The following is a 15956-nucleotide window of genomic DNA, read 5'->3' as shown; positions in this document are numbered from 1 at the left end:
TTTCTCAGGATCTATCCATCCAAATTGCGTGAAAATGTAATCACATGTCAGTTCTAGCATAATATATATGTCCAATGAATACCCGTTTATCATCTGCGTTTCTTCTTGGTGTAGCAATTTTAATGGCCATTAGTGTAGGTAGCATCGTCTCTTATAACTCACTGTGGGAGGCCCAAAAACACTAAAAATATTCTGTAGATTATAAATTTAGAGTGTGTGGTAGCAACCATGATCGGAAAAGGCCAAGTGAACCTCGTCAAAGCGTCCACGCACACCAACCGTTCTCTACCTTGACCTACTAGGGGCCAACAAAATGTTAAAAAAAGCTCTTTAGGAATGGGCGATCAATTGGCTTCAAAGAAAATAAGGTTACCCTGATATTTTCAGTTGGTCTGCTCATCGTAGACACATTCAGATTCTCTATTCATGTCTTAATGTCTTTATTTGTTCTTTTCCAAATGAATTGTTGCTTGATTTTGACCCTCGTTTTGTAAACGTCTAAATGCCCCTCAATCAGTGGTTCGTGAAAATAAATAAAGAGGTCACCAATTCCGGTAGATTCACTACTGTCACACTGCATGCAACAACAAACTACGTTATCTTTAATTAAATAAGGCTTCACACATTGTCCGTTCGAGAGACCTTTGATTTTCCCGAATGTTCAACAATATTTTAATATTATCTAATGTCTCTAAGCAATTGTGGAAACTCAGTTATTACTTAACTGATAGGTGGAATTTCCCCGGATACAGTGAGCTCATTGTGTGGTAACTACCTATCTAATTCACGCTCAAACATTGGGCTCTGTCCATCAATTATTAGATTATTCAATCTCTCAGTATTATGAAACTGGAACTGAAAAACCAAGCGTGATTCTTCTTGTCTTTCGGGCCCAACTTAAAACCAGGTCGTCGGTTTAAAGAGTAAATAGAGTGTGTCCGAGACGGTATTTGAATTTCTAGATTCCGAACAGTCTGCCAACGCTTGAAATCCAAATTATACACAGAATAACACTATAGAAATCGTTCAGTATTCTAGAAACATAAACAATCGGCCTTCTTCTCTCTTTGCTTTTTTGTTTAAAATAGTCCCTATTCTTACAGCCAGAGCACCAGTCTGGGATATAAATGTCGGATTAAAACCAGTAGGTATCAGAACAGGTATTGTCATTAATGCCTGCTTTAACGCCGAAAAAGATGCTTCTCTCGAGGGACACCGTTCAAATGTTCATCCTTTTCCGCACAATTCGTTCGATGGTGGAGCCTTATCTGCAAAACTCGGAACAAATTAACGAAATAAATTGGCCGTACGAGTTAACCTGGGAACCGCCTTCCTATCCTTAGGGACCGGCGACTCACGAAAAGCTTTAACCCGATCTGGATCAACGGTTATCCCCTGAGTCCCGGCTCTAAGAGGCGCCGTCAGACTTAATCTTGCGTGGATTCGCAATTATTCTGGCTCTCCTCACGCTTTAAAAGACTCACACAAACGGTGGAAATGCTCACCCTGACTATAAACCACTAAATTGTCTGTATAGTGATAAACAAACTGTAACTTAATGTCGGAAAATGTGCTGTCCATCAATTGAGAAAATACAGACGCGCCCCTAGAGAGTCCAAAACGAACTCTATAGGGTTTAAAGATGTTCCAGTTTTGGCAAACTCTGTAATCGATTTTGAAATTTCAGGAAGGGGGATCTGATTGTATGTCTGATCCAAATCCAATGTGGTATATATCCTTGCTCCATGAAACCACACGAAGCAGGAATGTAGGTCCGGTAGACACACTGACGAGGAGAAGACGGCATGTCACGTAACCCGATTTCCCAGAAAACTTTCTCAGTGGAAGAGGAGCCAAAATAAGCAAACATGTGTCTCACCTTATCCGCAGATACTCGACCGTTTCTACGAAAACGACCGTCGTAGATTTTCGGCGCTATTTGAATGCCTTTTAGTGCGCCACAAGTTCAGCCCAGCTGGTGACATGATGGCTAATGTTGCGGGCTCTCACTTTCGCGTCCCATGTTCGGAACCCGATAATTGTTTTTATTTATTTTATTTTATGTTCTTCATTTAGCTACCTACGCCCACAGAAGGTTACTATGCGAAAATTCCTTTTCATGTTAGCGGATGCCAGGGCATTATATTAATAACAAAATTACAACTGGGTTTCACAATAAATGCCATACATTTATTATACAGTATATATGTGTGTGGTATCATGTATTAGAAACTTTTAAAATTCTCATATTCTTGTATTTCATTCTTATTTCAATCCTTGATTCCTAAATTTTCTTCTTGTGTTTATTCGTCAGGAAGATTTATTGCATTCCCTTGGATGATATCGATTGTAGAAACATTCGAACCATACAAATTATGAACACGACAAGCATCGCGCGGTGGCAGGTTTGCCACAGCTACGTTTCTTGGTATGATTCTCACTCGAGAAAGAAACTTCGTTAACTTTGCCAAAGATTTCACGCGTTGGCAATAATTTTGCGGTGCACCACGCATAACGTATCACCTTTCCGAAAACGGGCGCTTGCTACTGTTTATGAATCAACATACGCTACAGAAATATCACTGAAAACAATTTCAAATATTTTTCGTTCCTTTATTTTTATTTCTTCTTCTCTTTTCTTTAAATTCCTTCACCAGAGATAGAATTAGTAGACGAATAAGGGCAACGATAGTTCGGTATATACTGGAAAACATTCTTCTATGGATATGAGTAGATAAATGAAAAACAAAAATAAAAATAATAGTCTGGTTTCGAACATGGAGCGCGAAGCTGTGAAGCCACAAGCGCAAGCCACGGCGCCACCGCTTCTATTGAACTGATTCCGCGTTAAAAGGCACGTAAATTACTTGGAAAACTTTGACCGTCTTTTTCTCAGAAACGGCTGAATACCTATGGATAAGCCACTGAGCGACGTTTATGATAAATCGGGTTATGGCACTTGCCGTGTTCTACTCGTGAGCATAAAATAGCCTACATTTTCCCCATTTCGCTTTGGTGTCAGGAATATACATGAGGCATACAGTGATTTTGAAGGATGAATGATCCCTTGCAGTAGTATACTATCAGTCAACTGTTCTAATGCCTTCATTCTGGAATGGGCTAACTTACAGGGTTGTCTTTTAACTGGAATATTATCAGTCAGTTCAGTATTATATTCTAATATTATAGTAATCCCTAACTTGGGTGGGGAGGGGGGGGGGGGGGTTAACAAATGGTTCAAATGGCTCTGAGCACTATGGGACTTAACTTCTGAGGTCATCAGTTCCCTAGAACTTAGAACTACTTAAACCAAACTAACCTACGGACATCACACACATCCATGCCCGAGGCAGGATTCGCACATGCGGCCGTAGCAGTCGCGTGGTTCCGGACTGAAGCGCCTAGAACCGCTCGGCCACCGCGGCTGGCGGGGGTTGGGGTTAACACATTCGACTTTTTATACCGATTGAGTTCCTATATTTAGGTGCCCCAATTGTTCTTCTAATACATTTTCTTCTCCCTATCCTTACGTTAGAACTACTTGTTAACTGTGACTTCTGAAATTTTCCCGGTGTATTTCTCCTTCTAATAAATTCCGTGTATGCAGCCGGATCCCGTCGACATTCTGCCACGATATTTCGGCCCAGAGTACATTACGCTTGCGCGAGATTCGGCATAAAAACCGCGACTGCACCTGGGCTCTTCAGTAGTTGTGTACTCACTTGATGATGGCCGGACGTCTCTGGGCCGAAATATCGTGGCAGAATGCCGACGGGATCCGGCTGCGTACCCGGAAATTATTAGAAGTACTTGTTTACTACTTGCAATAACCGCTGCACCCCAACATTTGTGGTTATAAAACAAAAACTCTTTTGTGGCTTAAATTTAAAGGGAAATTTACTTACTATCACTCCAGCTGGTAACTGGATTGGCTCTGGATATAAAACTGGACCGCAAAGTGCCATTAGTTGCCAAATTATTATGCCACAAATGTTAACTTCCCATATAAATACTTTTATTCTAACCTTTACCAAAACCACCCCTTTTACCCCCATATTAGATTGATTTGCCACTTTATACTGCACTGCTTCTTGTCTCAACTTATCCCATTTACAGTCAGTTTGAATCAAGTAGTGCACAAACTGGTTCGTTATTAACAGCATAACGAACAAAAGGTAAATTCTGCAGCTCACCTGTCCTCACAGCGCAAACTGCCTTTCCCTCATTCTGCTTTCTTTGTAGTGGTTCTCAAAACTCCAGACCCAATTCCTTCTGCAGGCAGTTATTACTTATATTCTGTATCACGACAATCCTAGTACGTTACTTTTTTCTTACGTTTCTTCTGAGTATAAGAGTCAATCCTCTCTCTACTGATGATATGTATTACCACAGCTAAAACACTTCCCACTCAGACTTCTTCCATTTTCTTTATCTCGATGACAATTTCCTCCCCCCCCCCCCCCCCCCCCTCCTCATTGCTTGAATATTTTGCACTAAGTCATATAACTGCACAAAGTGTTAGGAAATTTACAAAAAATAGTTCTCTGTCTACCTATGAGCCTTAAAAGATTAACAATGTATTATACAGTTTGTTTTTGAGGGTATGGTAAACACAACAGGAATACGCTTTCTCTGACTCCCTGCACGTGTTTAATAACTGACTCATGAGAACCTTATTCTCTCCCATATTCCCTGTAAACGAGTTCCTGCAATACCTGAGTGGAGCAATTCGACGTATTTCAGCCCTAAACTGATTTACTGTACTCCCTTCTTGTACTGCCACTAAAACACTTTTCAATAAATCCCCTTTTGCGGCAGCTTCTTCTTCTTCTTCTTCTTCTTCTTGCCTTTGGTCGCTTTAGGACGACAGGCAGACCCTTCAAGGGTTGCAGTTTTATCTTCTCCTCCCAGAACATCTTTATCCTTTCTCTTCGTCTCTCCCACTCTCCTTCCGACGTCTTCAGTAACTTCTTCACTTATCTTCTCCACTGGTAACTATCTGTCCTCTGTTGTCGATTGCTGGCTTATCGGTCGGTGTGTACTTGCTTCTCCACTTCTCCTTTACTTGCACCTTGATCCCCAATTTCGCCCAGTTCTTCAACAACCCGCTTAGTTCCTGTCTTTCCTCTTGTCCTGTCCGTGGTTTCCCATATTCTTTTTGTCATTCTATCCATATTCATCCCGATCACATGTCTAGCAATCCTTGCCCTTTCCCCCTGATTCTCCTGATGCTGTCCTCACGCTCCGGTATAATTCTTCCCTAGGTTTTTGCATCCATCCCTCACTACCTCTATTAAGACCTAGTATTTCCCTCAGTGTTTCTCTCTCTTCTTCCTGCAGTTGTTCTGCATTATTTCTTCCTAGTGTTATCACCTCAGCTTCATATAGTACTGTATGCCTCACAGCTGCCTTTTAATGTCTTATCCTTGCATCTGTTAATATTTTCTTTTTATTGAATATGTCTTTGGCCATGCACAAGACGGACTTCATGTTCGTTGTCCTGTATTATACTATTATTTAAACTAGTTGTCACTTGACAGGCAACGGGCTGCAGGGCTCCCGCCACCAATAAACCAATGGCAGCCGGCGCTGTCGGCTGCCAATGCGTTGCCACTTCGCTCTGCTGAGCTGACTAAGGCATTGTGCCAGCCAGTCCTCAGCGAGCCGTTGTAGGCGTGCGGGTGAGAGATTTGAGTGACTTGTAGCTTCGCGTGTTTACGATGTCTGATGAAAGCAGTCGCAAGAGAGGGAGGCCGAGGTGGCACACTCCTCGGTAACCTCCACAAAATGGCGGACATGGCGTCGTTATACGCAGGCGGGCGCGTGAGTACGTGTGTTCCTTAAGGGAGTATTTTGAGAGAGAGAGAGGGATGCAGGAGGGCCTCTCGTTCCTTTGGATAAGGTGGTGGAGCGAACTGCAGCTGCTCTGCAAGTTAGCGAACGATCAGTAATAAGAATCTGCAAGGAGAAATTCACGAAAGAAGGCTCAAGTGAATCATCTAAATTGGAGACACCTGGGGAAAAGAGGCGACTAGAGAAGAGGGTCACAAAACTTGACTCTTTTCAGGATGACGCCATTCGTCATCAAATATAGGCAATTTATTCGAGGAAGCAGTATCCGACACTCAAAAAACTACATGCTACCCTCACAGAGGCTGACCTGTTTCAGGGTAGTAAATCGGCATTGTTACGAGTCGTGAAAATGTTAGGATTCCGCTATAAATCCATCTCTGGCAGAAAGCTACTAATGGAGCGCCAAGATAAGGCAGCCTGGCGATGCCGCTTTCTTAGAGAATTAGTGGGAACAAATTTTGATGATATCGTTTGGCTTGATGAAACGTGGGTGAATGTAGGACACAGTTTTAAAAAAGGCTGGACAAACGGTACCATCAGCAGCAGTATGGCAGCTCAGATCGGCAGAGGAAAAAGGATAATTGTAGCACATGCCGGAAATTCAAAAGGTTTCGTTCCATATAGTCTGCTGCTATTCAGTTCAGACCTCCGGCTACCACGAAGAGATGAACCACAATACTTTTGCGAAATGGTTTGAAGACTGTGTGCTCCAGAACTTAACAAAAAACCCTATCATTGTTATAGATAACGCTCCTTATCACTCAGTAATACAAGATAAAGCATCCACAAAGGCAACGAGGAAAAACGACATTGTTAGCTGGCTACAGAAACATAAGGTAAAGTTCGACAGTAATTTGACAAGGGCAGAAGTATTAGAACTTGTATCGCAACACAAGCCAAAGAACCCGATTTACATTGTGGATGAAGTAGCAAAAAAATACGGGCATAAAGTGCTCAGATTGCCTCCTCGCCATTGCCCTTTCAACGCAATAGAGCTGATTTGGGCTCGGGTTAAACGGCAGGAAATAAGAAATTCACATTAACCGGAGTGGAACTCCTTTTGAAAGAGGCAGTTGAAATTGTGACATCGGAAGACTGGCAGAATGTAGTGCATCACGTGAAAGAGTGATACAGGACGCATGGAACAACGAAGGTATCTTACAACAAAGTCTCGAAGACTTGATTATATCTGTCAATACGAGCAGCGACACGGATAGTTCCACTGACTCTGAATTAAGCGGTGTTTTCGCATTGTCTGATTAGTGTGTAGTGTACTTACTGCCATTAAATATTGTGTTTGTGAATTTATTTCGATTAATTCTTATTCTTGTTGTGAGACTAAGAAATACTGTTTGGCCAGCTCTCATCACCTCCTTACGTTAAGTTAGACTGAATTTTAATTCTATTTCATTTTGTATATACACCAAGATGTTATTCAATGTGTGTAATAGTTTTCGAGATTTGCAATCCAAAGAAGAAAACTTTTCCGGACGCAAAAATTTCTCACACTTCAATAGTTAATGTAACAACGGCCGTAATTAAAATTAAGACAAGATATTTGATATGCTTATCGATACCACTGAGACCGATACTGTACGTAAATTTCAAAATATTTACATAATATTTATAGGAGATAGAGATTTTAAACGTCATACTTGTTTCGAGTTCAGTACTGATAGGGTTGCTTAAAAACGCTGTTTTCAGAAATTTATCTACGGGAAACGTAATGTACTACGAAGACTTTTAAGGATTCTTTGCCGCGTGCATTATTTTGGCAATGAATGGAAAAAAATATTTTGCTATGACACCAATAGTTTTTCAGTAATGACGTGATAAGTTAGAAGCTGTTTGCGAAAACGAGAATTTAAATGGTTTCAAACAAATTAACGTAACTCTTGTCCTAATTAAAATTAAGAATAGATATTTGACAGATTGAGAGACATTGTAGAGATATACATCATATGTGGGTTTGAAATTTTTTACTTACTTTATGTAGAACATAAAGGCTTTAAAACGATTTTCTATCGCCGGGGCTAGCGATGCGCTGAGGCGGCTGCCTCCAGCTAGTGCTTGACGTGACAACGCCGCAACTTCGCAGCGCATACGTCAAGTGACTGACTACTTTAAATCAGACTTTAGTCCCTCATAGCTTCATATGTTGTTGATATGTGTGTGAATTCCTAAAGGACCAAACTGCTGAGGTCATCGTTCCCTAGACGTACACACTACTTGAAGTAACTTATGCTAATAACAACACACACACATCCATGCCCGAGGGAGGACTCGAACCTCCGGCGGGATGGGCCACGCAGTCAGCGACATGGCGTAGTGGCCGCGCGGTCCTCATAGCTCACGGTTCTTCCTGTTATATAAGTTCTACCAAATATTTATGTTGTGACGTAACAAGACTGTTACGCCACACTGAAGTAGCCGAAAGAAAGGCACGCGTACACACACGCCGAATGGCGTCAAGTCTGGAACAAGATACGTTACGACTGCTATCAAGAAAATACGTAGCTTTGGAATATACTTAACTTTATTTATTCCTTGTGATACATCTCTCTTGGCTATACAAATGAGACTCGTAAGATACATGCACTGTTACAATTGGTGCCTTGCTAGGTCGTAGCCATGGACTTAGCAGAAGGCTATTCTAACTGACTCTCGGCAAATGAGAGGAAGGCTTCGTCCGTATTGTCGCTAGCAATGTCGTCCGTACAACTGGGGCGAGTGCTCTATCGTATATCGAGACCTGCCTTGTGGTGGCGCTAGCTCTGCGATCACACAGTGGCGACACGCGGGTCCGACATGTACTAAATGGACCGCGGCCGATTTAAGCTACCACCTAGCAAGTGTGGTGTCTGGCGGTGACACCACATTCCTCCCCCGCAAATCGGCGAGCGGTCGTGTGATAAGGCTTCCGCCCGCCGTGGGGAGGACCCCATGTTGACGTATGCGATGAGGTGGGGAGCCTAACAACAGGCGAGGCTGTGCCACCCGCACCCGGCCATTCGGTCCGAGGGGATCTAGGAAACGCCTGAAAACCTAGTCCAGGGTGCACGTCAACATGCGGTGTATGCGCCCGTAATGAGACAGGAGGGGCCGAAGGGTCGACCTCCATTGCGTCGGGGTACCCGACGCGCCATGACGTCATGTGGTCCGGAGCGGGCAAGAGGTCCATGGCGGAGGACGGCTGGTCACGGGAAGCGATCGGCGGCGCGTGACCCAGGGAGGCGCTCGGCGGCTGCAGCGAAGCGTCGAATGCGGGCGGCGCCGGCGGGAGAACAGGCGGCGGCAGCGGCGGCGGCTGCTGCGGCGGCGCGTCGCCATGGGGCAAAATGGAAGGCATCGTCGGTAACACCTGGGGATGAGGCGAGCCAGTAGATGGGTCCCCAGGGCGCTGACCGGACGGCACCGTCGCTGAAAGCAGACGGGGAGCGGCAGAACCCATGCGACGACAGAGGCGCAGCTGATTGAGATGCCGACGCACCTCACCAGATGCCCCCAAAACCAAAGACATCGCGCGGCCGGGGCAGCGAAGAATGCGCCCTGCGAGCCAACGCCGTGATCCTCGATAGTTGCGATAAAATACAACGTCGCCTGGAGCAAAAGCAGGAGTCTGCCGCTGCACAGGAACCTGATGCGGCGGATGCAGCAAAGACATCAGGGTTCGATGAGGACGACCGTGGAGCAACTCAGCCGGCGAGCGACCATCTCGGGGCTGAGAGCGATACGATGACAAAAAGAGCAACAATGCGTCCTCCCGAGAATGCGACTCTTTCAATTTCAACATCTGTGACTTGAAAGTCCGGACCAATCGTTCAGCGGCACCGTTTGACTGAGGCGAAAACGGCGCGGATGTCAGATGTTGAATACCATTGGCCTGGCAGAATGACTGAAATTCTGCGGACATGAATTGTGGGCCATTGTCGGAAACAATAGTCTGCGGTAGACCTTCAATGCAAAAGATAGCAGACAACGCTTGGATGGTGGCGGAGGACGTCTTGGAAGGCATCCGGACAACAAAAGGAAAATTACTGAAGGCATCGACCAGAACCAACCATCGAGCATTCCAGAATGGACCAGCAAAATCAATGTGCAAGCGTTGCCAAGGGGAAGTGGCTTTTGGCCATGCAAAGACTTTCCGCGGCGGTGCGGATTGTTGTTCGGCACACGCCATGCAAGAAGAACACATATTCGTAATCGCAGCATCTATTCCGAACCAAGTACAGTGCTGACGAGCAAGTTGTTTCGTTCGCACTATACCCCAATGTCCTTGGTGAAGAAGCCGTAAAACAGAGGACTGTAACGAGCGTGGGACCACGACTCGGGACTGATCATTATCAGAACGCAACAACAAAACACCACGTCGAACAAAAAGTCTCTCCGTGTGAGCAAAAAATCGGCGAACCAACGGATCCTCGATCCGAGACTTTGACAAAGGCCATTGCGTAGCAACAAAACGCAAAACGGTAGCAAGGACTGGGTCAGCAGCTCTGGCTGTAGCGACACGACGAAAATCAATCGGAAACGATTCGACCACTTCATCGGTTTCCGAATCAATGAACATGCAAGCAAGTTCGGAAGAATCGAATGCGTTATCCTCAGCAACAGGCAAACGGGACAACGCATCGGCGTTTCCGTGCTTAGCAGTGGACCGATACAAGATATCGTAGCGGTACTGCGAGAGGAAAATAGACCAGCGAATGAATTTCTGCGCTGTACGTGGAGGTACAGTCTTGGTCGGATGAAAAAGTGACGTCAAAGGTTTGTGGTCTGTGATGATGGTAAAGTGACGACCATACAAGAAATCATGGAACTTAGTAACACCAAACACGAGAGCCAAAGCTTATTTCTCTATCTGCGAGTAATTTCGTTGCGCAGACGAGAGCAATTTGGACGCAAAGGCAATAGCGCGATCATGGGAGCCAACTTTGTGCGCAAGCACAGCACCGATCCCGAAATCCGATGCATCTACCATCAACAAAAGGGGTTTCTGGGGATCGAAAGGCGTGAGGCAAGTATTAGAAAGCAACGCCGATTTCAACTGGCGAAAGGCGCGTTCGCATTCCGTCGTCCAGACGAACGGAACACCTTTACGGCGTAAGCGATGAAGCGGAGCTGAAATGGAAGAGGCATTGCGCACATATTTATGATAATAGTTAATTTTACCCAACACACGGTAGGTGGACACACCGACACAAGAAAGCAAAAACGGCTGCCGCTCATTACCTTGAATTCTGTAGGCGCCTAGATGAAAGGCGAACTGGCGGGACCATTCTGGCCACGATTCGTGCGCCGCGTTAAAACTGCGAAACGGCGGTGCAACGGCATGGTGTGGCTGCGGGAGCGGTGAAGCGGCGGCTGCCGCATCGGTTTGAATGGCACGTTGACCCTGGACGAGCTGTCCAAGGGCATCCAATAACGCCTGCGTCTGCTGATTCTGCAAGCGATAAAATTCGGACAGTACATCTGGCGAAGCCATGACACAAGTAAATGTAAGCAATTAGAAAGAACAAGACCCTTTCCGTTGTCTCGTCGCCAATCTGTTGTGACGTAATAAGACTGTTACGCCACACTGAAGTAGCCGAAAGAAAGGCACGCGTACACACACGCCGAATGGCGTCAAGTCTGGAACAAGATACGTTATGACTGCTATCAAGAAAATACGTAGCTTTGGAATATACTTAACTTTATTTATTCCTTGTGATACATCTCTCTTGGCTATACAAATGAGACTCGTAAGATACATGCACTGTTACAATTGGCGCCTTGCTAGGTCGTAGCCATGGACTTAGCAGAAGGCTATTCTAACTGACTCTCGGCAAATGAGAGGAAGGCTTCGTCCGTATTGTCGCTAGCAATGTCGTCCGTACAACTGGGGCGAGTGCTCTATCGTATGTCGAGACCTGCCTTGTGGTGGCGCTAGGTCTGCGATCACACAGTGGCGACACGCGGGTCCGACATGTACTAAATGGACCGCGGCCGATTTAAGCTACCACCTAGCAAGTGTGGTGTCCGGCGGTGACACCACAATTTAAGTTTGTCTTCTGGTGTTTTCCTACTTCAAGTGGTATACAATGTCTTTGTCTTGTTCTAGGTGAGCCTTTCCTAGGTTGTCGAGTTATATCTTCGCGACTTCTTCTGTCTCACTTCTGCTGTGTCATCCACAAAGACTAAGCAGTGCCTATAGGCTCTATCGTCTTTTTGTCCCTCTTGTATTCCTCTGCACTACTTGTTCACTCTATCCAGTGCTATGAACAAAATTGGTGACGGTCCATTTCCCTGTTTAATGCCTGTGTTGATATCAAACTCTTCCGATTATGCTCCTCCGGATCTAACCCTTGCCTTTGCGGCTGTTAGAATTCCCGCTGTCAATCCTCATATAGTGCCTTCTAGTTCTGTGTTCTTCAGAATTCTTCCAAAAGTCTATATGTCGATGGACTCATAAGCCTTCGCAAAGTTCACTACTGTCTTTTGGTTTTTAAGGCTCTATGTTCTATCAGTTGTTTCAGGGTAAACACACCCTAAGACAAACAAGAAAAAAGAAAAGCGCAGCACCATGAAGGAATTACCCGAACACGACGGAAACTGGTGGAAACGATGCACATGTGCAGACAAACAAATGATTACAATTTCAGGAAAAACTGAATGATTTATTCAAAAGGAAAAACTTCACAATCGGGTAACTCAATAACGCAGCACCATGAAGGAATTACCCGAACACGACGGAAACTGGTGGAAACGATGCATATGTGCAGACAAACAAATGATTACAATTTCAGGAAAAACTGAATGATTTATTCAAAAGGAAAAACTTCACAATCGGGTAACTCAATAACGCAGTGGTCCACCTCTGGCCCTTATGCAAGCAGTCATTCGGGTTGGCGTTTGTTGATAAAGTTGTTCGATGTTTTCCTGAGGGATATCATGCCATGTTCTGTCGAAATGGCGCGATACACCGTTAAAATCCCGAGCCTGTAAGGCTCCAAACGATCTGAGCTGGGGAGAGATCCGGCAGCCTTGCTGGCCAAGGAAGGGCTTGGCAAGCACGAAGAAAGGCAGTAAAAAATTTCGCAGTGTCCAGGTTGGCATTGTCTTGCTGAAATGTGAGCCCAGGATGGCTTTCCATGAAACGCAACGAGGTATCAACATCATACCACTGTTCTGTAAGGAAGCCGCAGATGACAATCAAGGGGGTCCTGCTATGAAAAGAAACGGTACCCCAGACCATCACTCCTGGATGTCGGACCCTATGGTGGACGACCATCAATTTGGTATCCCACCGCTGTTCAGGGCGTTTCCAGACAAGTCTTCGACCTGCAATCTCATTGACTGGAGCAGAATTGTCTTCAGTGATAAGTCCCACTTCGAACTGAGCCCAGATGACCAACGAAAACGTATCTGGAGACGCCCTGGAAAGTGAAGATATACCAACCTTACTGTTGCCTGCCACAAGCGGAAACATGGTATCAGTTTTCTAGAAAGTGTTAATCCGTGTCAACTGTGAGAACAAAATCTATTTTAATAAGATATCAGACTATTATTTCTTTTGTCATTGTGTTTCACAACGTCAAAAAAAGGTATTGTGATAACTTACTTCCACCAAAACAAAAGAAACACATAACGTAAGATTGGATTTGGACAGGCATAGTGAAATTTCGAAACGGTGCTCTTAGTGACTGCACTACCAACGCAGCTGACTTCACGACGTGCGAGTGGCCTGATGAGGTCGCGTGGAAGCTTGGACCATCAGTTTCTCGGAAACTGTTGCCTGTTGGTACCTAAGCCAAAGTGGTTGTCCTTTTATTTTCATCCTATCACCCTGCCAAGTTTTCACTATGTCAGGGAGCAAACTAAGGCGGGTTCCACTTTTCAGCTTGGGATTGTGCTTTCTAATCAAGAGGGTGAGATAAACACACTGGAGAGCACACATGGTTCAAATGGCTCTGAGCACTATGGGACCTAACATCTGAGGTCATAAGTCCCCTAAAACTTAGAACTACTTAAAGCTAACTAACCTAAGGACATCACACACATCCATGCCCGAGGCAGGATTCGAACCTGCGACGTAGCGGTCGCGCGGTTCCAGACTGACACGCCTAGAACCGCTCGGCCACACCGGCCGACAGAGCACAAATGATTCATATACGTTTCATTCAGACATATCAAATCAAAAGACCCCTTCAGATGGTGCTGCAACCGGAATATAATGTCATTAAGTGCTGCCTTTCAGATCTTCTCAAAATTTGCAATAAATAAATTATATTTCTAACCTCTCCTTACCTACATATTTGATGATAAACTGCTTATAATATGGAGGACACATGGTCTGTTGTTGCCTTCATGCTCTTCATGAGAAGCAAGCTGTGTCCGTTTTTGCTGCCAAAGTCAAGTGTGGCGACGTAAAAACAGCGTTAACTTCAAAACACGTGTCACAGTAAGCCACTGATTGCAGTTATGTATCTGACACCTCAGTCTTGTTTCGCTGTTGAGACGTCTAATACCAAACAACTTTCATTAAGACATAGCAACAAAATTAGCAATGAGAATAATGTTGGCAATTTTAGATTTTTGCATTGACCCAGTTGACTTAATGTCTTATCATTCCCTACAGTCTTGAAAGATTGATGCACCACGACGATTTGATTCTGAAGTCTTTCTCTCTATTTTTCAGGTAGGAGATACAGTCAAGATCCATTCCAAAGACCTGAACAACACCTTCAATCGGCGTTTCGATGACATTTCGGCAACAATCTTGGATAACCAGACAGGCGCTTTGGCGAACCTGAGCTCAAAGATCGAGCAGGAGATCAGCCAGGTGTGGCGCCAGATCGGCACCATGTACAACCAGCTGTCCGCCTCCACCACGGCGCTGGATCGGCTGCAGCAGCAGACGGAGCAGTACGTCAACGGCAGCCTCCACACCATGGACAGCATGGAGGGCAAAGTCGGGGAGATCACCAGCCGGATGAGCGTCGTCGACGACAACCTCAACTACCTGCTCAAGAGACTCGCTTTCGTCGGCTCCGAGTTCAACGATGTCAAACAAGGGCTAGGGGAAGCTCTGGAAAACATCAGGTCGAGCTTCCTCGAAGCACAGAACAAGATAAAAGAACTCAGTCCAGGCCCCCATGAAATCCCGGATAGGAACCTGAACCTCGGTCAACAAAATGCCAAGTAACACTGCTACATGATGACTATGACATCAAACATTGAGTCAAGTTCATGTAGTAACCTTGAAGAATGAATGGTGGTTTTTACTGTCGGAAACAAAGTCAGGAAAAATTACCACCAGACACAGAATTAATGGCTCTTTTGAGCTCCTGTGAAGATACCAACGTTAGTACTCCACTGTAGGGCCACATGTATCACTGCAATCTAACTTTAACGTAGTATTTTTGTAAATATTTATGTGACTTGTCTTTATGTAGAGTAACAGGCAAGATTTCTTACAATAATTTTTTTTGAACTCACAAACAGTTAACAGGTGCAACTTATTATAACCGTAAGTATTCCATTTTTGGTTTGTACTTACCATATAATTTCGGAGGAGGTAAGACTTTTGCTTTTTTGTAGCATGCAACAGCTCCAGTCTCTGTATTCTCTCAGAGATGCCTTAACCTCGGTCAACACTGTGCAGGTGCACTGTGAAGAAGACTTCATTATTCTAACACTCTGCAGTTATATAATATCTGATGTCCTAAATGTGAATGGCTTGTGATTTGTAAAGCCCTGCTCATCTGTATAACATATTCTGTCCACAATTGTACTTCAAGACTTCATGTACAGTGCAATTTGAGCTGAGATAAATAAACTCCACTGGACATATTTACTTGTAATGATTTATGGAACAAATAAAAACGTCTTCCAAAATATGTTAACTAATCCAACAGATCTACAACGGACCTGTTATAAAATGACTATACAATGAATCTTCATAAACACAGCGTTATCAGACTGACCTTCTTCCAGCAAAAATTCTGACATGTGATTTTCCTTTCAAGTTAATTGTCCTCAAAAATTCAATTAAAGCATTTGCATTTTACTTGCATGTATTCGTACCTTTATTAACGAAAAGGAAATTCTATAACAATATTCTT

The 15956-nt window shown here is 44.4% G+C and overlaps 1 protein-coding gene across 1 annotated transcript in view; it reads left to right on the top strand.

The window, feature by feature from the left end:
- The window catches only part of LOC124594252 (myosin-7B), a 305039-nt gene extending 289355 nt beyond the window's left edge, over window positions 1-15684 (top strand). The window contains exon 8 of the mRNA XM_047132616.1: window positions 14531-15684. Within this exon, the coding sequence (XP_046988572.1) occupies window positions 14531-15037 (507 nt within the window). The 3' untranslated portion in view covers window positions 15038-15684. The remainder of the gene's footprint in view (window positions 1-14530) is intronic.
- Window positions 15685-15956: the final 272 nt, after the last annotated feature.

The sequence above is a fragment of the Schistocerca americana genome, chromosome 2 (assembly GCF_021461395.2).
Source record: "Schistocerca americana isolate TAMUIC-IGC-003095 chromosome 2, iqSchAmer2.1, whole genome shotgun sequence".
NCBI lineage: Eukaryota > Metazoa > Arthropoda > Insecta > Orthoptera > Acrididae > Schistocerca > Schistocerca americana.
Note: the sequence above shows the minus strand (reverse complement) of the source record. Positions and strands in the feature narration are given on the sequence as shown.